The 25,271-nt window shown below is 32.6% G+C and overlaps 1 protein-coding gene across 5 annotated transcripts in view; it reads left to right on the top strand.

Annotated features, from left to right (window-relative positions):
• The window catches only part of LOC134238932 (receptor-type tyrosine-protein phosphatase T-like), a 32,781-nt gene extending 28,003 nt beyond the window's left edge, over positions 1-4,778 (top strand). For all 5 annotated transcript variants that reach the window (XM_062721049.1, XM_062721048.1, XM_062721050.1 and 2 more), the window contains 7 exons: positions 221-317; positions 643-716; positions 1,123-1,257; positions 1,541-1,660; positions 2,337-2,485; positions 3,645-3,780; positions 4,104-4,778. In XM_062721049.1, coding sequence (XP_062577033.1) covers positions 221-317; positions 643-716; positions 1,123-1,257; positions 1,541-1,660; positions 2,337-2,485; positions 3,645-3,780; positions 4,104-4,181 — 789 coding nt within the window. In that variant the 3' untranslated portion in view covers positions 4,182-4,778. The remainder of the gene's footprint in view (positions 1-220; positions 318-642; positions 717-1,122; positions 1,258-1,540; positions 1,661-2,336; positions 2,486-3,644; positions 3,781-4,103) is intronic.
• Positions 4,779-25,271: the final 20,493 nt, after the last annotated feature.

Genomic DNA, 25,271 nt, shown 5'->3' with positions numbered 1-25,271 from the left:
AATTATTTAAAAAAATATAATTCTATTTTTTTACTAATATGTTTCAATTTAATAACCCATTTTTTTCTCTCGAAAACATTTTTTAAACCATTTGACAATGTTTGGCAACTGTTACTGCATAAAAACACACTACAATATTAAAAATAATCTTTTGCAAGACAATAACTATATTTATTTATGCATCATTATTTTCTTTTTAAGTATTACTTTTTTCTTGTAGCTCCTGCATAAAATAAGCCCTGTTTATACTGAGGCAGACTATAAGTTTTCAAAGCAGAGTAGTGCCCATAAGAATAATGATGATGAGATTCTCCCTCGTAAGTGTTTCATTTCTAACGGTTCTGTTTAAGAAGTCAATGAATTTTTTGTGCACATTTTTGGGATTGTATTTATTTCAGTTTTTATGCATAGCTTAAGCTTCATTCGAATAGTTTAAATTTAAGAGTAAATGCAAAAACAACAACAAAAAAGATAAACAATAACAAAAAAGGGAAACGTGAAAGGTATTCCATTAATTAAAAAAAAATATTCAAAGGGACCAGAAAATGATATTTATTTGCTAAATATATAAGTGAACTAAGAAAAAGGTTTTTTAACTTCATTTATGTTTTACACATACCTGTTTCTCTTTTATTCCATCAGTTGATAAATACAATGTCCACCTATCATCCTACGTCCCAAAGAGGGGAAGTTACATTAATGCAATCTCAGTGCCTGTAAGTTAATTTTATTTCAATAATCGATTCTCTGTGACACATATTATAATTTTTTATGTAAAGGATATATTTCAAATCTTTGGGTGACATTTTCTAATGTTGATGAATTTTGTAATATATATATTAAATATGTCATCTAAATCTACCAACCTTCAGACACTAGCCACAAGGTATTTAATGAAATGTGTCTTTAATGACGGGTTAATAAAGAAACGTTTTACGTGTACGTACAGTTTATACTGAGAACAAAATCAGTATTAAGGATTTTTGAGAGTCATTGCACGTATGGTGGATATTCAATGGCATGTACTGAAAAAAAAAAACTATTAAAATTTATTCTTTTGTACGATTATTGCATTAAATTGCATTTTCATTATATGAAAATTGAAATAAAAAAATCTTTCAGTCATTCACCAAGCCGACAGGATTTATAGTAACGTCATACCCTGCGACAGAAGACGCAGTAGATTTTCTACGTCTGTTGAATGACCATGAATGTGACACAGTCATCTGTATGGATCCATTGGCAGGAATTCAGTCAGTATGTATCAACCAATACAACATGATTGGAAAAAAAATCCATACTTATCTTCAGTATCTATACATACACATGTATATTTGTAATTTTTCTTTGTTTTTTTGTTTGTTTTTGTTTTTTTTTTTTTATTTTTTTTTTGGGGAGGGAGTGAAGAATTTTCTCTTAAATTTTGATATCGTGAAATATTTCTTTTCAATAGCCTTCAACTGATCCAAAAAAAATCATTATCATAATAAGAATAATTATAACAATAATAATATTGATAATAATGTGTGTACATTTTAAGACCAAGGAATGGTTCCCGCCTACTTCGTCATCCAAATTTGTTCCTCCGTTTATGGTTTACTCTCAGTCACATTCTAAAACAGATGTCTCCAGCAGCACCATTCAGATTGTTCATGATAAAGTGAGTTGATTAGGTACTACATGTAATTTGTGTAATATCTTACTTGTAGCAGTGAATTAAACGCTAAAAGTAGCAAAGTTAAGAGATACAACTTATATAGCTGTTCAGAATGTCAATTCAATATGTTGTCTTATGACAGGACACTCGTGTGACGTTGTCTTGTGTTACAATTGGTCCTCTGAAGACAAAACTAGTCTATTATAAGCAAAAGTGTTCTTCAAATTAAAATAAAGATATTTATCTTACACCGTGGAATGTGCTATATTCCGGATACAAATTGTATAATTGCTGCCTAGATTGACAAAGTTGTTGAATGTTGCATATATGTATTGGAGGTGTACTTTCAAATATCTCGTATCTAGTTTTCAGGGTTATTCAAGACACACATTGCACTTTTTCTCTGATAAACACAGGTGTCGTCTATATTGATCAAACATATAAATGCTCAACTTTGTTCTTTGTAAATTGTTCTAAGTATGAAGGAAGGAATTCATAATCTCTGGCATTTCATTTCTTGCATGAACTTGCAAGGTATAAAATTTTATTTAAGGTTTTGTGATGCAATTTGACAAGCAAGATTTACTCATTTGACTAGTAATTGCATCATTTTCTTTTTTATAAAAAAAACATGCATGTATTTATAATTGATATAATTTTTTTATCATTGAATCTTTAGAAAGAGGATGAGGCACACATTGTTAGGATTGTAGAACCAACGGATAGAATAAAATCTTCTGGAGATTTATTGGACACGTCACAACTTCGGAATCTTGTGTCAGCAGCTCTTAACACCGATTCTGAAAATCCAATAGTTGTGATGAGCAGGTAAATGATTAATATTAGAAAGGAAAATTCTTATATTCTTTATCCTTTTATTAAATAAGAATCGGTGCTTACATTCATGTCACAATGTATTTATCTACGCCGCTCAGAATTAGAAGGGCTATACTGTTTTACCCTTGTGTGTCTACCCGTCTGTCTGTCTCTCTGTCTGTAATGTGCCCGTCCTTAATAAGGTTTTCTCTCAGCAACTACTCATAACAGATGTTTGAAATTTAAGTACATTATTCAAATATATTTTTTTTAAATCCGATGTTATGCATAATGTCTGTCCATATCATACATGACAAATTTTAGTTGCAATTTTCCAAACCAACTTTTTTGCAGATGGTTCAAATTTTAGCACTTTTAAGCATATTCTTCAGCTTGAGCATGTCAAATAGTGGTAAATGTAATGTCAACTTTTTGTTTGTTTGTGCGTCCGTCTGTACCACTCACATAGCAAATTTTCGTCAAAGTTTTCTTACCAACTACACAATGCTGATCCTTGCTGATCCAACTTTCTGTTTTTCAATGCTTCTGCCCGTAGCCGACTTATGTATGTTAAAATAATAATTATATTCACATCAGAGCGAGGGTATTTCTAGTGAGCATTGCAATTGGCTCTTTTCATTTCTGTGCAATTTTCTTTTGGTTTTCACATGTAATCATTGCTACAAATGACATGCTTAGTATAGTGATCAGAATGCTCGCACTCTCCTATATATTTTAATTTTTCAAGTATCTAGAACCTGAATAGTGATCGTGAATGTTTCAATATTGAGATAGTTGTTAGTCACAAAATCCCTCTCTCTAAATTTTTCAGTTGATGGGAGCATTCCTGAAGAAAAAATTGCCAATTCTTTCTTCTTAAAACTAAATATTTGCATATACACTATGAAATGATGAATAAATTTTAAATATTTGATTTTTATTTTATGTAATCAGGGTGCCATACTGCAGCAATTATTTAATTAAACAAAGTTACAAATTAAGAAAAGAAATAAATGAAAAAAGCATGAAAAAAATATGATAGCTGCTTTAAGAAAAACCTAGAACATATTTTTATCTTCACCCCTTAGTTATGTAAATAGGGATTTCTATTTTACTAGCTCATCGCCTTCTTAAACAGATATTTTATTTTCGATTTTTACTTTTGATACAGAGACGGTGCTTCCTTATGTGGGATCTTTTGTGCAATACACAATGTTTTGGAACAAATTACTTTAGATGAATGTGCTGATATTTTCACTGCTGTGAGGCAAATTCTAATTAGAAGACCAGAACTTTGCACCAAAATAGTAAGAAACCCTATCCATATTTCTGATGACATGAATGTTATCTGCGTATACTGTTTTACCTTAACCTGATAATTTTTCAATATTGATTATATGTCAATTTGCAGATTCAATTGTACACGAAAGAAATGTAAAAAAAGATAATAGACAATTGTCCAATTTAAGCATATTTTTAAGCTAATATACGCTATTACATGGTGATTGGAACACAACAATCATAAAAAAATATATAAACATTATTCATATCTGCTCAAAATTGATATACATAAGAAAAATATTATATTGAATTACTCATATGTTCAAATTGTGTTTTATGTTTTTTGCAGGAGGAATACAAACTGATTTACAAAGCTGTGAATGATCATTTACAGAGTTCCTCAGAAAACATTTACTTCAACCAATAACGTTTTGTTGTATTGAATTGATGGGGTGGAGGTGGCTTAAAATAATATGAAGCTATCCAACACACATGTACTTTTCACGGTGTAATAAAAGAAACTGGAAAATGACGCTATCTGGACGACCGGGTCCAGAAATTTTAACCGCGCACGATTTTCATTGGGCGTTTACTAAATGTTTCCATTTCCAAGAATCGTTTGCATCTTCCTCTCCTAATTTGAACACGCCAAAAACGTTCCGAGGATAATGCAAGCGCGATAACTCTTACATGCAGAGCATTCCAATGTACATAGAATATTTTAAGTAAAACTTAAAATTCATTTATGTACAATTGCCAATGCATATTTATTTTGACATGATAACTAATTTGTGAAACTTTTCGTTCATTAATATTTTCGTTTACTGTCGAGAACCCAACTCACAGTTATTGTAATATCGCAAAATTTGAAGAAACCGCCTTCACTCTCCATTCTCATAAAGATTCAAGACATTTAAGTATGCTGCACTTTGCCACAAATGTGACTTTAATTATAGAAAATATTTGTAATTAATTATGTGATAATTGATCATGAAATCTATAAAATTATTAATAAACGACTTATTATCTGTATCAAAATTCACAAACAGAATGATGCGAATTATGAATATGATTAATATGTAAATCGTGATTACATAATATATGGCGTAATTGATACATAATATATCAAACATTCTTGTGGTCTGAAACCACCATGTACTTGATTAAAGAACTTTATTCGGTAATAACCAATATTTGCCCCCCAAATCAAACTTTGATGGAGATATATTTAATTAATTTCTTAAACAGGGGAGTAAATGCTGACTTCAAAGCACTGAATATTTTCATAAGTAATGACGTCATATGTATATATTGACGTCACAAACATGACGTAAATTTCAGTTTTTTATTAATTTTACAGAAAAATGTACATATTTCGTCGATTTTTTGAGTAAAAGTCACTGAGCACATGTGTGTTCAGGATCAATATTTTGATATACATGTTATGTGTAGAATTCGAATGATAATTACAATGAAATATGTCAATATTGTTCCTGAACAAACTTGCGCTCTATGAATTTTAAAGCTAAAATTGTTGAAATTTTGTCCATTTTGTCCTCTCTCTGAAAAAAGGATATAAAATCGGACTAGTTTGTGACGTCATAAAAACAAAATTTGTGAATACACTGTTTTGAAACTATAATATTTTCTGTTAATTTATATTTCTCATAAAATTTATTGAATACAGCACATTTCAGGAAGTTTTCAAAATTTGACTTTTGTGGGGGCAAATATATGCAATATACCGCATATAGTTCTTTATACTTTAAATAAGTCTTTACCATCAAATTGCAGCTCATTCTACGCTACGCGGCTAGAATGAGGTTGTCGGAGAAAAATATCAACAGTTCAAACTGTATTACTTCTCTGAACATTCTAGCATGACGCCATAATAGTACATGACATCAATTCCTTGCATACCTGACCTAAAATGTCATGGAGTGCGTCATATTGTTTTCATGCCTTCTTGCATAGCATGCAGATTTTTTTTTTTTGCATTGTCGTATAATTCACGTATCTGGATTGTTTTAAAGCTTCGGTCTGATTTTATGATGTTGATTACTTTAAATTAAGCTTTTTTCCTTTGCCAATATGCACATATTCAAACAATTGCAAGAAAAAAAATGTGAAACCCTCCCTTAACAGGTTCGTATCTAGAGAGCTTTAGAATTTAAAAAAAAATGTTTGTTTTCATTTGAAGATTTGGTTATTTCAATTCATTGAAGTTGTGAAAATTAGAAAAAAGTTCAATACAGTCTGATATATTTTTTTGAAAATCTGAAGAAAGTTATGGGTTTTAAGTTTGATTACCACTTATAGAGTGTATTTCTAAACCCTCCAAAGTACAAATAAAAAGAATAAGTAGTAGTTACCCCATATCACACTGTTGGTTATGTGTAGATACCCGATGGGCGTGGTCATAATGACACGAAGGAGCATAGCTCCCGAGTTGTCATTATGACCACGCCCATCGGGTATCTACACATAATCAACAGTGTGATATGGGGTAAATGACTTGTACCATAATTTTCAAAAATCATTCATACGTAAGTCAGCTTAGGAATCGGTCGGACTGGCTCGCTTGATTGAAACATTAAGTGTTTGGTTTCAAAGATGCATTTGGATTTTATATGATTTTATGCTCCTTCATGTCCTTCTGACCACGTCCATCGAATATAGGGTAAGTGATTTGTATACAATACTTTTCAAATTTTGCAAAAATTTTGCCCAATACTCGGCACTCAGGGTCATTGAGCAGTGAGAGATATATATATATAGGTATATATATATATATATATATATATATATATATATATATATATATATATATATATATATATATATATATATATAAGTTAGATTTATTATGAACTTGGTTTAACTTAAATTTTTGTAGACCTGATACAAACTTTGCCGTGCACAGTGGTACATTGATTGAAATGTTTGTTTGGAGTATATGTATATTTCAATTTAATGAAAATTAAATCTTTGATCGGCTAGATCCGCAATCGAAAAGGGCATTTAAGTACAGTAGTGTACACTTGTTTTTACGCCAAGTATGTACCGTGTTTCCTTTGTTGGTTATCAAAAGAACGATATATTGGAATCTATTCTATTAAGCTAACGTCACCCTGGTCATTACACTATTCAAAAAATGTTTTTAAAGATTCAAGCGATTTCTGAATTTTATTTTCTTCACTTTTAACTAAAGTTAAAATATTAATGTCCGTTTTTAATTGTTATTAATTACAAAATGTTGTATACAATTGAAATGTTTTACTACTTTTTACTCTCCTAAATTTGGTATAACAAGCCCGTATTACTGTTTCATTTAAAAACCGTGATCGTTTTATATATAGTTCTTTTGTCCCAACTCGATGGGCGGAATTATAGAAAAGTGTGGGTTATGTACAGAAAACCCACACTTTTAACAAAGAATTCGCACCTAACTATGGTACAACATACATTGTATCACTTTTCCTGTTATTTGTTAATGTTTATCCAATGTTTTCTTTACAAATTTGTCGCTGGAGATAAGTTTTTCATACATGCAAAAAATATCAAACTTTTCATTTTCAGCAGTGAATGATTTTATATGGCAGCGTGTCACTAGCATGAAGTCATTAAAGGAAATGAAAAGAGAACCTTTATCAATTATGCTTTGAGAAATATATTTCATGATAAATTGTTTTCAGTTCAGCTTATTAATCGTTTCAAAATAAAAGATATATCCTTTATCCCGGGCGTGTCTCCCTAAATCTATCTATACATGCTAGACTTTACAGACATGTTTGGGAAAGATTTGAATAAAGTTACGAAACGAAATTCTCGTAATATAATGGTTTGTAATAATTTCCGGTTACTAAAAAAATAGAGATCAAAAGGTTCCTTAATTTTTGGATTATGTGTCAATAAAAACCGAATTTCAATATGGAAAACTATTGTGTTCAGATGGGGCCACTCGCACTTTTGCACTCTCGCCTTAAGGGCGAAAATGCAAGAGTACGAAGTTGCAAAAGCGAGAGTGCGAAGATGTGATGGCAAAGCGAGAAAGTGCGTGGGCAAAAGTGCAAAGGGACGAAGTGAAGGGGGGGTAAACTAGTACATGTTTACTTTGTGTTTTTACTCTCGCACCTTTGCACTTTCGCCTTCGAATTTTTAAGTTAAAATGTTTGTTCGTGCTTTGAATATTATATTTACTGTATCATTGACACTCTTCTAAGAGAAAAAATCCCGTAGATATTTGCTTTTTTCAATTGGAATATTTTTCTTTTCTTCATATAATGTAAACTGGATCAGTCAAATGTTTTGAGAGAAGATTCTTTGAAGCATTGTTCCTTAATCAGTTTTATTCTTGCGAGGAAACTTACCCCATTACGTTTTGCTCTCTATATATTTTTTGTAAATATAAATTCAAATGTTATGATCAGTTACAAAACACGCCCTCTGAAAGCCATCGGGCCTCCATAGCAACATTGCCAAAAATAATATTCCGTGGATTTTATCAGTTTTATCCAAATATGTTTTATGCTACTATCCACACTTTTTTAAAACTAAATGCTCGACGCTTGCTGATTTTGACTCTTAAAAAAATATTATCTATGCATTGACACATATAGCAACTATATTTTAATGCTGGGAATCTCGAGATGGCTACTACTAATTTCAGTGCGATTTTAATTCAAAACACGTTGTTTAGGTTTACCCATTCAGAGGTTATTTGGTTGAACTGGTTGTATGAATAGAATGGACAGTAAACAGAGAATTTCTATAGTCTGTTTCTTTTGAAAACATGTTCTATGAAAAAATTGTTTCTGAACCTTTCTGAAGGATTTTCATGATCTTAAATAAAAAAAAAAAATGGGAGTGTTCAGTTACAATGCACTTTACAAATGCACTCCTTGCTTTTGAGATAAATTACATTGAAAATTTGAGGTCACCACTGACACTTGTGTAAAAAAATTTCCAAAATCGTTAATATACTAATAGAATCTCTTCGACACTGACAAACATTTGTTTACCTTATATGGTCATTGTTATTTACTCGCACAGTGAATATCACCACGAACGATATTAAAAAAAATGAATGATAAGCAATGTTTACGCCCAGTACATCTTGACATTTTACTTGACATTTTACTTCAAACACGTGATTCAGTTCAATATATGATCGATATTAATAAAGGGACTGCCAAAAAACACTGTTGTTGTTTAAAGATAAAATAAAGATTAAAATCTTTGAAAAATGTCATAGGCATTTGTAATTTGTTGTCTACTATGAATTATGTTTAATGGTCAAATGAAGTTTATGATATGTCCAAAACACCAACCCATTAATGGTTAGGAAAACGGTCACTATCTCAATTGCATATTAATAAAATGGACAATGAATTTATATTTTCATAACAATACCCGTAATGACGTGCTTTTGACAGGGAATCCACCTGACAATCATATTTATAAAAGGAAAACCATTCGAAGGAAAATCTCTCTGCACGTTGTCACGTTTATTTAACAAATGAATTGTGTGTAATTGTGAGCATGGAAATAATAGAATTAAAATGTATAAATACTCTTACAGTAACGCATATGTTTTTAAAAAAAAAGGTTTTTATGCCCGTTCATTCCCATTAGATTTTTTCCAAGTGTAATATTTAAGTGTAATATTTCTGTAATTTCGTACTAGCCCACAATGCAATTCTCATTCAGCTGATTTGTCAGTTAGAGCCATTTTGGTACCTGCTTTGCTAATCTGACACCAAAAAATATAGTCCCAGTTCCCATGCAAGTATGTTTGTCCAAAAACGACTTTTAATACGTGACTGCAGAAAATTAGGTCTTAAAACAATTATTAAAGTTTGAATGAATTCAAGAGAGAATAATTTAATTCTGGTTGTAACTGTGTATTTGATTGGATAAAAAATTACTTTATATCGTATAAAATGGGTTGCCTACGTAACAATCACATGCATCAAAAACGTATCAATCCGCCTGACGTTACATTCAAATTTTGTACAAACTGAAGTCGTTTTGTTAGAACAATTTTTCTTTTCTTACATCATATGAATGAAAATTAAGTTATAAGCAATGAATTTAATAGCTACATGTACCCATTTTATACGGTATACACAGGGTTGGAACAGTTTACGCTTTTTTAGCTCAGCTGAGCTGAAGGCTCTAGTGAGCTTTTCTGATCACATTTTGTACGGTGTCCGTCTGTCTGTCTGTCCGTTTGTCCAGCTGTCTGTCTGTCCGTATGTCTGTAAACTTTTTACATTTTCGAATTCTTCTCAAGAACCACTGAGCCAATTTCAACAAAACTTGCCACAAAGCATCCTTGGGTGAAGGGAATTCAAAGTTTGTTCAAATGTAAAGCCATGCCCTTGTTCAAGGGGAGATAATGTGGAATTAATGAGAATTTGGTGGCATGTTTTAAAAATCTTCTTCTCGAGAACAACTGTGCAAGGAAAGATGAAACTTATGGGAAAATATCCTCAGGTAGTGTAGATTCAAGTTTGTTCTTATCATGACCCCTGGGGTTAGGGCGGGGCCAAAATGGCGGACCAAAATTTTACATAGAAATATATAGGAAACTTCTTTAAAAATGTTCTCAAGAATGACAAAGCTATAATTCATCATAATTATATGGAAGCATCATCAGGTAGTGTAGATTCAAGTTTGTTCAAATCATGACCCCTGGGTGTAGGGCTGGGCCAAAATGGCTGACCAAATTTGTACATAGAAATATACTGACACGCAAAAGAAACGCAACAAGCAGTAATCTACAAATGTTTGATTTTTTTATCTTATGATTTTCAAAAATAAATACAGTAAGGTTAAACTCACTTTTCAGAACATCAGAGATTTGATAAAAATATCAAATGTTTATCTTTTTACTTTACTAAGTATCACATGACTTTTCTAACACCCCCCCCCCTCCCCCTCCCAGCCATTCAAGTAAAACGTGCAAGACTGCCCTAAACAACAATTGCAGGTTAATTTCTACGATACAATAGGTTTATCAATATCGAGAACTGTGCGAAGGAATTATTCTTTGTCATTTTTAAATGCCCGTTTTTCAGATGATAAGGTCGAATTTTCTCTAACTTAGAGCAGTGTAGCCACTCCTGGACGTCCGGTACAAGGACTGTCCTTCATTAGCATGATACGTAAGACCCTCTTGAGGCGTATTTTTGTAAATTTTTGCATCAGCAACTCTCCATAACCATTACATTGAAATTTTTCCGGCTAGAGCAATAGAAATGCGTACGTAAGCCATTTTCAAAAAGCCTTGGCATCGTTAGGGGAAACGAAAGGGGAGTTAATTTTTTGAAATATTACTGCATTACTTATGATGAACAGTTAAAACCCTTAAAACTCCATAACATTGCCAGATGTTTTGTTAAACATGCAATTTTTGATTTTTGGTAAGCAGACTCAAACTTGACTTCCGGTTATGGTATGAAAATCATTCAATCGTTAAATTACCGGTGTTTACCAAAGTGAAGATATCCATAATTTTAAGATACAATTTTTTTTTTTACTTTACGTAATCATTTCCCTTTAAAGTAGGATGTTGTGTTTCTTTTGCGTGTCAGTATATATTGGAAAACTTTTTAAAAATCTTCTTCTTAAGAATAGGAAAGCAATAATTGATCATATCCCTATGGAAGCATCCTCAGATAATGTAGATTCAAATTGTTCAAATCATTACCCCCGTGGGTAGGCCGACCGAAGTTTTACATGGAGATATATAGGGACATCCTTTAAAAATCATCTTCTCAAGAATATAGCAAAGTCATGATTGGTCATTTGACTACTTTTAGATTTAAATTTTTCAATAATAAACCAATTTCTGCTTTTTTCTAGCAACAGTGCTCAGGTGAGCGATGTGGCCCATGGGCCTCTTGTTATAAACCGTTTTGCGGTTTATAAAGCGTAAACTGCCCCAACCCAGTTTATATAAAATGGGTAGCTATTGAATTCATTCCTTAATTAAAGTACATTTAATATACAGATAATATAGCGTGGTAAAAATTGAAAGTTTAACTTTTCTGTTTACCGCACCTCCACTTGCTAGTCAAGTCCTTAAAAAATCAAATAAAATCTATTATCTCTGTATCTTTCTATCTTATCTTTCTATCTATCCCTCGAGCTATCTTTCTATTTCGATTTCAAAAAGGATTATAAAAGAGTATTCAAGATATGACATATATCTAGTAATTTAACACTCAAAATTAATTGAAATAGGTGCACCGCTCCTCATATGACATTATTATACTCTCTTTATTTATAAATAAGTCTGTCTTTTACTGCATCATTCTGTAATTAGCACAGGTACTATCATATAAAGCACCATAAATGTTAGCCATATTCTTCAATTATAAATGAATCTACTGGTGGAAAATCCCTAACAAAAAATACTATAGTTATCTATAGTTAACTATAGTTTACTATAGTTAACTATAGTTAACTATAGTGATAACTTTGACACTTTGAAAACTTTGATTAACTATAGTGATAACTTTGACACTTTGAAAAACTTTGACGAAAACTTTGACACTTTGAAAAAACATTGACGAAAACTTTGACACTTTGAAAAACTTTGACGAAAACTTTGATACTTTGAAAAACTTTATCGAAAACTTTGACACTTTGAAAAACTTTATCAGAAACTTTGACACTTTGAAAAACTTTATCAAAAACATTTATACTTCGAAAAACTCTGATGAAATCTTTGACACTTTGAATAACTTTATCGAAAACTTTGACACTTTGAAAACGTTTATCGAAAACTTTGATACTTTGATAAACTTTATCGAAAACTTTGATACTTTGAATAAAAAACTTTGATACTTTGAAAAACTTTATCGAAAACTTGAATAATTTAACACTTCAAAAAACTTTATCAAAAACTTTGAAACTTTGAAAATGTTTATTTAAAACTTTGACACTTTGAAAAACTTTATCGAAAACTTTGACACTTTGAAAAACTTTATCGAAAACTTTGATACTTTGAAAAACTTTATCGAAAACTTTGATACTTTGAAAAACTTTATTGAAAACTTTGATACATTGAAAAACTTTATTGAAAACTTTGACACTTTGAAAAACTTTATCGAAAACTTTAATACTTTGAAAAACTTTGACGAAAACTTTGACACTTTGAAAAACTTTGACACTTTGGAAAACTTTGGCGAAAACTTTGACACTTTGAAAAACTTTGAGGAACACTTTGACACTTTGAAAAACTTTGGCGAAAACTTGACAGTTTGAAAAACTTTGACGAAAACTTTGACACTTTGATTTACTATAGATGACTATTATTATCATAATAGTAAACTATAGATAACTATAGTATTTTTTTGTTAGGGATGTATCGATATTCAAATTTTTGTTCATTATGACTAAATGCTGTTTTCGTAATGCTAGTTTACCTTAAGATGGATTTTAATGACTAGAACTGTAATAAGTTAATGTATGCTGTCCCATTCGATAATTTGTCATACATTATAAACCTCACTTCATCTATCCTATTCGAGGATGCTGTCACACAAGATCCCTTTATGCACACAGACTTTTTAAATGGTTTGGAGAGATGACACAATGAAATATGTATAATACCGAAGAAATGGCTTTGATTCAGATTATAATAAGCATGAGTCAGAGTGTAGGTTAATTTAACTGAATGAAAACGTGCTATGATTTAAATAAAATCTACTTCAAAATACATAAAATTACTGTGTTCAGGGATGTTTTCCTCCTCGTTTCAGTGTCACCACTTTCACCTTTGTAACACGTGTGGCGAATTTGATACGAGGCAAGTTCAGAGATCACAGTATAATGTCTTAAATACAATTGAGACTGGGCGAGCTTAAAACGGGGAAATTTTTTTAAGCAAGTGTAAAAAAAGCGAATAAAATACGGGAGGAAAACCCGGTTTAATGTGTACTATAGTAAAATATTAGCCCGCTATTATCAATGATAGTTATTTGGTTTAAATGCTCTCTAATCCTCGTGCTCTTCACTGAAGAAATTTTATTAGATTTAATACCTCTGAATTGAACACCATTAATGTACTGTGACCATTTCTGTAACATAAAATACAGTGAGGAACAGGAGTGAACACAATCTTTTACACTATCCTAGTATATATTCTTTTTAGTTACAATAATTTCCTATGGTGTGATTTTTATATTACAAGTGTTACAAATTTAATAAATGTAATTCATGGTTAAAATTTTGTGTCATAACATATTAGTTGAAAAAAAACCCTCAATTGTTAAGCTTGAGAAATTCATTTTTATAAAAACATAGTTACAAAGACATCAAAGCTTGGTTTTTAAATGCCTTGGTATATGTCCCTTGTCTATCCACATCTTAGAATATTGCATGAGGAAATGCCCTGCACTGGAGACACATCAACATCCTGTAAATTCATGTAAGTTATGAAGTGTATTCTGATTGGCCAATATAATGGACACTGAACATGTATTCAAATTACCCCCACCCCTTCAAAAAAGCAATAAGTGATAAATAATAAAGTAAAATAAAATAAAAATTTAAAGTAACATGATATTTTGGTGATTAGATAATATTCCATTAATTGAAGACATAGCATGCCTATATAATCTATTCTTACAACAAAAAACTCGTACGTCCCTCTGCGTCTGGTAGTTTATGTTGGTCTTCATTCACTGTAAAATATCTTTAACATTAAAAAACAAGCAAATAATAAAATTACGTTGTTTCCATATCTTAACACATTTTTTTCTACTTAATTTGATTCTAAGACATAATAAAATTTGAAAGGGGGAGGCTAGATATTGTTTCATACATTGTATCCTACTTGCATAGTTTTAATAAAATATATATATGCATGATCTTTCCAAAAATAAGATTGTCTTATTGTGCTATAATAGAGACATTGTATTTTGTATTGTAATTGTAATCGTAGGAGAAATTTTATCTCATTCGTTTTGTTTACATAACTCTACTGAAAGCACATCACATCGCGTTGATAAAAACTGCCAAATTTGAAATTGGAAAAGCTACATTTCACTTATCAATTTGATAAACTAGTGAAAGAGAGATAGAGAGCAAAAGAGAGAGAGAGATGCTTCTAAATAATACTTACCAAGCGGAGTCCCATGCCCGAACCTTTGTGCCGTTGTGAGTGACAAATAAAGTTGCATATAGATCTAAAGATATATAAAAGTACATATATAGATCTTAAGATATAAACATACACATATAATCTAAAGATATAAACGTACAAATATATATCTAAAGATATACTTATACACATATAGATCTAAAAATATACACATACACATATAGATCTAAAAATATAAACATCCACATATAGAAAAAAAATATAAACATACACATATCGATCTAAAAATATAAACACACACATATATATCTAAAAATACATGTATACACATATAGATCTAAAAATATAAACATTAACATACAAATCTAACGATATAAACATACAGATATAGACCTGAACTCTGTGATTGAATGTAGCACGAACCCCACCAGACTACTTTAAGATAACAATAATCGCTCCTACATGTACCAGGTAGACATCAATAATTATAAGTGTGATTGATTTCCGTTATGAATCATTTTAGCAGCATTTAGCTTTTTCTTGAGAAAATGATTACAGGTTTGATATTCTTTAGGGCTGTGTCCATTTTGATAAGTTGGAATTATGTTATATGCAAATTCATACGTAGTGTTATGGGTCAGAATAACCCTAAATGCCAGCAAAGATCAATCACACAGTTTAAACTTAACAATAATTTATTTACAGTAATATACAAATCATTAAGTACAAACTTAGCAAAAAAATCTAAAAATACATACATCAGAGTGTCCGTTGCTGCACACAATGTCCCAGTGAAATTATATCCCAGTAATACCTCAATGATGCTTATACGACAATTCTATCTCTGCATCGAATTGACAGGGTATTTATACAGTAATATAAATCTAGAATATTCTAGAAATTGTAAATACATGATATTACTGGAAAGTTCTGGACATGCACAAAGTTCAAGAATGTTCTGGAAAAATGACCAAACATGTTGACCACTCTGGAATGTTCAAGAAACTTAATGTTACTAATTATATACATAATGAAACAATACACATCTCACAACACCTCCCCCCTTAAAAAGTTTGAATGTTAATGAAAAACTTAATTTGTAAAACATGTACATTAATACAAAATCTAGTATGTTTACGATACTCTTGACAAGGCGTCTGCTATAACATTGTCTTTGCCTTTGATATGCTTAATTGTTATGTTGTATTCTTGTAACAACAAACTCCATCTAGTCAGTCTTTGATTCTTGTTTGACAATTTATGCAAAAATGTCAGGGGGTTGTGATCCGTATATACAAGAATTGGATGCAAAGTAACATTCAGATAAACATCAAAATGCTGTAAGGCTAACAACAAAGCAAGGCATTCCTTTTCAATGGTGGAATACTTTTGTTGACATTTTGTAAGTTTCTTTGAAAAATAAGAAACAACTCTATCTACCTTATCACTATGTTCTTGAAACAAAGCTGCCCCGATTCCAACATCACTAGCGTCAACAGTAAGCTTAAATTGCTTAGAAAAATCTGGAGTTGACAGAACTGGGTTGCTCATAAGGACAGATTTGATTTTATGAAAGGATTTTTCACAGTCCTTTGTCCATTCAAAGTTAACCCTCTTCTGCAAAAGATTTGTAAGCGGACTAACTACTGAGGAAAAATTTGGACAAAATTTTCTGTAAAACCCAGCCATGCCCAAAAACCTCATTAACTCTTTCTTGTTTGTAGGAATCGGGAACTTTGCAATAGCTTCCACTTTAGCCATAATTGGTGTAACATAACCTTGACCTACTTTATGACCTAAATACTCTACATAAGCATGACAAAATTCGCTCTTCTCAAGGTTCACAGTTAAGTTTGCTTTAGCTAAAATGTCAAATAAAGCACGCATGATTCGGAGATGTTCGTCCCATGTGTCGCTGTATATGACGACATCATCAATGTAGGCCTCGCATCCCTCGAGGTCTTGAAGAAGGGAGTGAATCATCCTTTGGAATGTAGCCGGTGCGTTTTTCATGCCAAAAGGCATTACTTTATACTGGTAAAGTCCATCTGGTGTAGCAAAAGCAGATATTTCTTTTGCTCTTTCTGTTAACGGCACTTGCCAGTAGCCTTTCAACAGGTCAAATTTACTGACAAATTTGGCGTTTCCAATGCTGTCAATACAGTCATCAATTCTAGGTATTGGATATGAATCAGTTTTGGTAACAGAATTCACCTTTCTAAAGTCTGTACATAATCGGTAGGAACCGTCCTGTTTTGGTACAAGAATACACGGTGAGCTCCAATTACTTTTACTAGGTTCAACAATGTCATTATCCAACATATACTGCACTTCCCTTCTTAGGTACTGCAATTTTATTGGATTAAGACGGTACGGATGTTGTTTGATAGGCAGAGCGTCACCCACTATGACATCATGATAAGTTGCATTAGTTTTCTTTGGAACATCCGAAAAGATTTGATGATACTCACTCGTCAAGTTTTTAACTTGTTCTTTTTGGTGAATGTTCAAATGTCCAAGTTTAGCATCCAAATTAGCCAAAACTTCTGAGTTTTTCAAACGGACACTCTGATTACAATCTTTCTCATTCATTTCTACACTCGTATCACTTTCAATACAATTTTGAACAGTCTTAGCATTGGCTAAAGTGGAAACTGGTTTTACAGAATTTCGGTCACACCTTTCAAAATACTCTTTTAACATGTTAATGTGACAAACCCGTTTCTCTTTACGTCGACCTGGTGTCTTAACCACATAGTTTACATCACTGATCTTGCTTTCAATTTCATAAGGGCCATAAAATTTGGCCTGTAAAGGATGACCAGGAATAGGTAAAAATACAAGAACCTTATCACCTGGCTTAAAACACCCTATTTCTGGCATCTTTGTCATACCACATTTTCATTTTCATCTGAGAACTCTTCAAATTTTCTTGTGCTAATTTACAAGCATTGTAAAGTTTTTCTTTGAAATCAGACACATAATCTAAAAGATTAAGATCACTAGTCTCAGTCAGCCACTTTTCCTTCAACAACTTCAAAGGACCTCTAACTGTATGACCGAACACCAATTCAAAAGGACTGAACCCAAGAGACTCCTGGACTGCTTCTCGTGCAGCAAATAGTACAAGATGAACCCCTTCATCCCAGTCTTTTTCATACTGGTAACAATAGGTCTTTAGCATTGTTTTTAGGGTTTGATGAAAACGTTCTAGCGCTCCCTGGGACTCAGGATGATAAGCAGTTGATCTATATTGCCTTATACCCAACTCATGCATGACTTGCTGGAACAACCCCGACATAAAATTTGAGCCTTGATCCGACTGAATTGCCTTGGGTGCTCCTACAAAACTGAAAAACTTGGTTAGGGCCTTAACTATGCTCTTTGCCTTTATATTCCTAAGAGGTATGGCTTCAGGAAACCGAGTGGATGTACACATAATGGTAAGTAAATACTGGTTTCCAGATCTTGTCCTAGGCAAAGGTCCTACACAATCCACCAACACTCGACTAAACGGTTCTTCAAAAGTTGGAATGGGTTGGAGAGGAGCAGATGGTATCTTCTGATTTGGTTTACCTACCATCTGACAGACATGGCATGACTTGCAAAACTTCGAAACATCCTTTCTTAGCTTAGGCCAATAAAAATGACTCAAAATCCTATTATAAGTCTTATTGATACCTAAATGACCAGCCATAGGTGTATCGTGAGCTAAACTCATGACATCTCGACGATAAGCAGCTGGGACCACTATCTGGTGAACAACACGCCACACTTCATCTGGAGAAGCGTCAGGTGGTCGCCATTTTCGCATAAGGATGCCATCTTTCATATAGAAGCATTCTCCAACTTTAGTAGCCTCTTCTGGTGGAAGTGCCCTCTTACTAAGTTGAATGATATCTGGGTCTTTATGTTGTTCAGAGAGTAAACGTTCTCGGCTGAGGATGTCCTTGCCTTGGCTAACTAGTGGATGCAACTCATCATCCTCACCACCAAATTTTGGTAAAAGTTCTTTCTTCTCTTGCTTCTTCATATTGTGAGGTTCCATGCTTGTTTGAGTGCCATCAAGGTCAGATAAGAAAGTGTCATTCAAATCAATATCAACAGAGGAATTCGTCTCGTCAAAGGCTTGAGTATGGTCTGCCTCCATTTCTCGTCTTCTGGCCATCGCTCTAGTAACAGCATAGGCTGGATAAATGTCATCATCTTCATCATCGCACATGACATCTGGAGTGATTTTCTCACAAACTATAGGATCTGGTACAACTTTTCCACCAGCTAAATCGTTGCCTAGCAACAAAGAAATGCCTGGAACGGGAAGAGTAGGTCGAACACCTACGATAACAGGTCCAGTACCTAAATCTGACTTCAAACTAATTCTATGCAGGGGAACATCAATGACGCCTAGCTCCACACCCTGTAATAAAACTGACCCACCAGTAGAAGTCTGCTCAGACAAAGGAAGCACGCCCTCTAACAATAACGTGTGTGCAGCACCAGTATCTCTCAAAATCTGGACAGGTTTTATTTCGCTAGAGTCACCGAGTGAAACAAATCCCTGAGACATAAAGGGCTTATAATCCTCCATAGAATCAATAGCACTGGACTGTGAACCCTGGACATCAGGAGTGTCAGAACAAATTGAAACTAAGGCTTCTCTATCCCCTCTAACTGCCGCACAAGCATGTGGTTGAGTTTTATCAAAATCATTTTTTCTCTTAAGTTTAAAGCATTCACTGATGAAATGACCCTTTTTCTTACGATAACTACAAGTAGGAAGCGACCCTATTCCAGAAGATCCTTCAAAACGTCCTGGACCGGACTTAGAACCACCTTGGGATGGAGACTGGGAACTTGTGAAAGACTGAGACCCTGAACCACTCTTTTTATATGTGTCTGAATTTGTAGAATTACTGCTAGTCTGAGATCTTGATACAAAATTCTTTTTATGAGACAGAGCATAAGTATCAGATATGACTGCTGCCTCTTCAACAGTTTTCACATTCTTATCTTCTAAATGTGTTTTCAAATCTTGAGGAACACATTCCTTAAACTCTTCTACCAGGATGACTTGGCGCAAATTAGCAAAAGTTTTATCAAGTTTCTTAGATCTAAACCAATGATCGAATAAATCTTCTTTCTCTCGTGAAAATTCAACAAATGTTTGGTTATCAAACTTCCTATACTTTCTGAATTTTTGTCTATACGCTTCAGGTACTAATTCATATGCTTTTAATATTGCTGCTTTGACCTTCTCATAGTCTGAACTTTCAGCTACCCCTAGTGCAGAGTATACCTCAGCTGCTTTGCCAACCAGTACACTTTGTAACATTGTTGACCAAACGTGTTGTGGCCATTTAAGATTTTCTGCGACTTTTTCGAATTGGGGAAAATACTTGTCTACAGATTTTTCTTGAAATTTCGGAACTAACCTAATGTTTTGTGCTGCATCAAATTCATTCTTGACAAATTAGGGTTCTGGTTTATGCTGTAATCTTAATTTCTCTAACTCAAAGTGCTCTTGTCTTTCTAATTTGTCTAATTCAAATTTCCGTTCACGCTCTCGTTCTTCTCTTTCTCTTTCTCTGTCTCTTTCTCGCTCTTCTCTTTCTAATTTTTCTCTTTCTAATCGCATTTTCTCTAACTCTAATTGAAACTGATATTCTGCCATTTTGTAAGAGCCTAACTCTGATTTAACTGTATATTCTGGAAGATCGTATTTTTCAAAGATGTTTTCTTCTACTAGTTTGTTTGCAACCTTAATTCTAATGTCTTGCTTTCTCTGAGAGGATTTAACATCTAACCCAAAATGCAAACCTAATGCGATCAAGTCATCCTTTTTTAACGTATCAAAAACCTGAACACTTGGTGAACTAAGAAAGTCTGTGACCGAAAATACCATGTTGATTTTTGCTGGCTTATAGTCAAATTTAACAATTTAATTAACAAAATTCTGACAATGAACTGCAAAAGTGCAAGAAATTCTTGATCCCGGACGAGCCCCCAATTCTGTTATGGGTCAGAATAACCCTAAATGCCAGCAAAGATCAATCACACAGTTTAAACTTAACAATAATTTATTTACAGTAATATACAAATCATTAAGTACAAACTTAGCAAAAATCTAAAAATACATACATCAGAGTGTCCGTTGCTGCACACAATGTCCCAGTGAAATTATATCCCAGTAATACCTCAATGATGCTTATACGACAATTCTATCTCTGCATCGAATTGACAGGGTATTTATACAGTAATATAAATCTAGAATATTCTAGAAATTGTAAATACATGATATTACTGGAAAGTTTTGGACATGCACAAAGTTCAAGAATGTTCTAGAAAAATGACCGAACATCGCAGCACAGTTAAGGTTACAAAAAGGAGGCGGAGCCTAATTTGTACGGGAAAACTTGACTATGACATCATACACAATATACGTCATACAACATTTTTTTAAAATACCACAAAATGAGTTGATCTGCTAATTTAACTAGTAAGAAGTCATCAAACTACATAAAACTTACTACACCGTGCTGTTTTGTCGTTAGTTAAATCCCACATAACAAGTTATAAACAATTTACTGATCGCAATATACTTGTCAATATGACGTCATTTCTTACAACGTGACGTAGTTTGTATGCAGTGAGAGACAGATCAAGTAATATTTTCTCAACAAGATATGTATTTTCTAATTAAATAAAATATTACTTACAGATATTCTATGGGCCAATAACTTGAATTGAATGTCTTCTTCACTATTTTATTAATATATTTTTTGTACATTGAGTATTTAATTGACACTGCCATATATTTGTATGCAAGTATATCGGAGGGTAATGTGGGGGGTCTTAATAAATCGATCTAGTGCAAGGGCATACACTCTATGGATCAAAGTAAGCTTTTACATTTCAACTCTAGAACTATCAAGGTATCTGAAAAGTGCTGCGATCTTGATGAAATCTTATATAAACAATTTAATTATATCAATATTTCATGCCGCTGACCAGCAAAAAATATAGCATTCGGTCATACAAGTATAATTTTAACAATGAAATTGCAGAATTTAGACAGGATCGCAGCACTTTTTAGAAACTACAATGTGTGTTGAGAATATTTATATACTTAACTTGGAAAATTAACTTGGTTATGCCCTTGCACTAGTGATATTTATATGTAACATCAATACTGCAAGTCAGTGTGCTAAAATCGCGTGAGTGCCACATCACGTGACTAGTCTAAATATAAAATATAATCGTCATCGATATGTAGTTATTAATCATAATTACAATTATCCGATATAAATTATGTACTAAGAATAATCGCCATCGCGATTAAGAACACATTTTTAAATACAAAATTTAGTCGATATTTCCACTGCGCACTTTAACTGTATTGCGATGTTGACCACTCTGGAATGTTCAAGAAACTTAATGTTACTAATTATATACATAATGAAACAATACACATCTCACAACAGTAGGGTCTCTGCTGAGTTCTTCCAAATTGACGTCACTTACACTTCCTGTTTCTTATTTGACAGATTTTAATAAGAAACAAAGATTGAGAAACGTTGAAGACGATTTCGTACAACCAAATCAAGTTTGTTTCTTTTATATCTAGATTTGTTTAAAAGCTCATTCGATACATAGGAGCATACTTCTCAATTTAACAATTTCTAAAATAAGGCAAAAATAAAAAGATGACAAAAGGAGGACACCAATAGTTTGGTTTAAGGCATTACTTTGCAAAACAGCACGGTAAGGCCTTCATAAAAGTGTGGGTCTAATTTATACGCGAAAGGTCAACTTTGAAACACAAAGGCAGTATTTCTTTAAAATATCAGAAAACACATTTTGGTTATTAATCAGCACTTAGACAATTATAAGTAGTCAATAAGTTAAACTAAGATGTTTTACTTGTGCATACACATTTCTTATCTGATTCTGAAACTGCTATACATTTATACAATACGGTAGAGAAATAGACAAAAATTAAGAACAAGCGGCCGAGGTCCAAATCGCTCATCTGAGAAACTGGCTAAATAAAAGCTAAAATCAGTTAAGTATTAAAAAGTTTAAAAAAAATATTTAAAATTGGGTTCAGGGGAAGGGGGTGTATTTGAACAAACATAAATCTTTTCTTCCTAAGGTGCTTTTGAATTAATATGACACATAATGGTAGTGGGTTCTAAGACCAACTTTGGCTTTGCTGTTCCTGAGAAAAAATTTTCTCCTATGTATTCCTATGTAAAAGTTTGACCCCCCAATGTGCCCCCATCCTACCCAATGTTGTCATGATTTGAACAAACACAAATTTACATTTATTTAATGGGGGAATGCTTCGGAATACATGTAATTATGAGCAATCATGGGTTTGCTGTTTTTTTACCAAAAGAGTTTTTTTTTCATGTATTCCTATTCTAAGCTTTGATACCCCATTGTTCCCCATCCTACCCCGGGGCCATGATTTTAACAAATTTGAATTTTCACTACCAGATGATGCTTCTACATGAGTTTCATATTTCATTGCCAAGTGGTTCTTTAGAAGATGATTTTTAAAGATTTTTCCTATGATTTCCTATGTAAAACTTTGAAACCCCATTGTGGACCCATCCTACTTACAGGGGTCATGCCTTGAATCTACACTACATGAGGATGCTTCCACATGAGTTTAGCTTTACTGGAACTATGGTTCTTCAGAAGAAGATTTTTAAAGATTTTTCGAATGTTTTCCTAAATGAAATCTTGATACTCCATTGTGGCCCCACCCTATCCCGGGGGTCATGATTTGAACAAACTTGCAGCTACACCTCATGGGAATTCTTCCACATGAGTTTCAGTTTTCCTGGCCCAGTGGTTCTTGAAAAAAAAAGATTTTCAAAAGATGCCATCAATTTTTTACTGATTCATAATTATCTCCCCCGTGGAGGAGGGCGTGACCTTTCATTTGAACAAACTTGAATTCCCTTTAATTAAAGATGCTTTGTGGCAAGTTTGATTGAAATTGGCCCAGTTGTTCTTTAGAAGAAGATGAAAATGTGAAAAGCTTACAACAAAAACGAAAACGACGCCAACGACAACTACAATAGAAAACGGACAAATTTTGATCAGAAAAGCTTACTTGAGCCTTCGGCTCAGTTGAGCTAAAAAGTGAATCAAGGTTAATACTCACAAAAAAGAAAATGCATAGATATTGCATCATGTCTTTCACCTTGAAAAACGTTGATGAACAGAATCCCCCCCGGTACATACTTATATTTCCAATAGCTCTAAAAAGTGAATATTATACAATATCACGATGTTTGCAACATTTTGAATCAGAATATCTGTAATTAGCATGATTGACGTTAAATGGATTGCACGTTTTGTCAATAAGTGGTCTTATGTTTTCTTTGTAAACAATCTGTTTTTTGTTTTCTGCTCAAACTGTTTCGAAGAAAGCAATAAAAAAATGAAATTTTTGAGACTTATGCATCTGAATAGAATCGGTCCAGCTTGAAACAATGGGCAACAGAAAAATCAGCTTTTAAACGGTGGGTTGTCCAAAACGTTCGTTGACAATGACGTTTGCAGTTTAATAAATGGTTCTATAGTATACATCTTCTGTGTATTAGAATAATTCTTATAAAACCAAGTCAGACAGATTTTACTGATTTTTTTACGATGAAACTTTATATTTTTATGAAAAAATAGAGGTCTTTTAATGTCGCAGATAGTGCGTTTGGACCAAGGTGAAAATGTCATAAAACTTGAAATAAAGTGTATGGATTTAACTGGTTATTTTTTCATGATAAACTTAAAAGATATTATATGTAATAGTAATAAATATCGATTACTATATAGACTGTAAAAATTCTAAACAAAATCCCCAAAAATTATATATATCAAAACTCGACAGAAAAAGCAAAGTCGGCTGTCCAAACGGCGCCCTATCAAAAGAAATATGTTTTAATATGGTTGAAACGAGGTCAAAGACAAAAAAAAAAAATGTTCAGACAACTCAAAGTTATTAGAATATATACTCACCGTCAATAGAAACGCAACACCCAAATTTAAGGGGTGAAAATTATATACGGGATTTAACTATGTACCAAAAAAGTTGGGAAATCTTTTACTTTGCCAAATCAGTTATTTAACGGTTGAATGATTTTCATTCCATTACCGGAAGTTGATTTTTAGCTCCCTGAACAGAAATCAAAAATAAGCATTTTTAATAAAATTATTGACAATATTTTGGGTTTTCAAGGTTTTGTACCTGTTAATTATAAGTCTTGTACCCAAAGTCCGGAAAAAAATATCCTTCTTTCTCTTCCGGATGTGATGCCTGTATTTCCTCAAATTAACTGAAAGCACGCATTTTCATTGCTAATGTTGGAAATTTTCAAAATAAAGAAAAGG

This window comes from Saccostrea cucullata, unplaced genomic scaffold (genome assembly GCF_032062105.1).
Source record: "Saccostrea cucullata isolate Sc308-1 unplaced genomic scaffold, CSIRO_AGI_Scuc_v1 ctg3063, whole genome shotgun sequence".
NCBI classification, from domain to species: Eukaryota; Metazoa; Mollusca; class Bivalvia; order Ostreida; family Ostreidae; genus Saccostrea; species Saccostrea cuccullata.
Note: the sequence above shows the minus strand (reverse complement) of the source record. Positions and strands in the feature narration are given on the sequence as shown.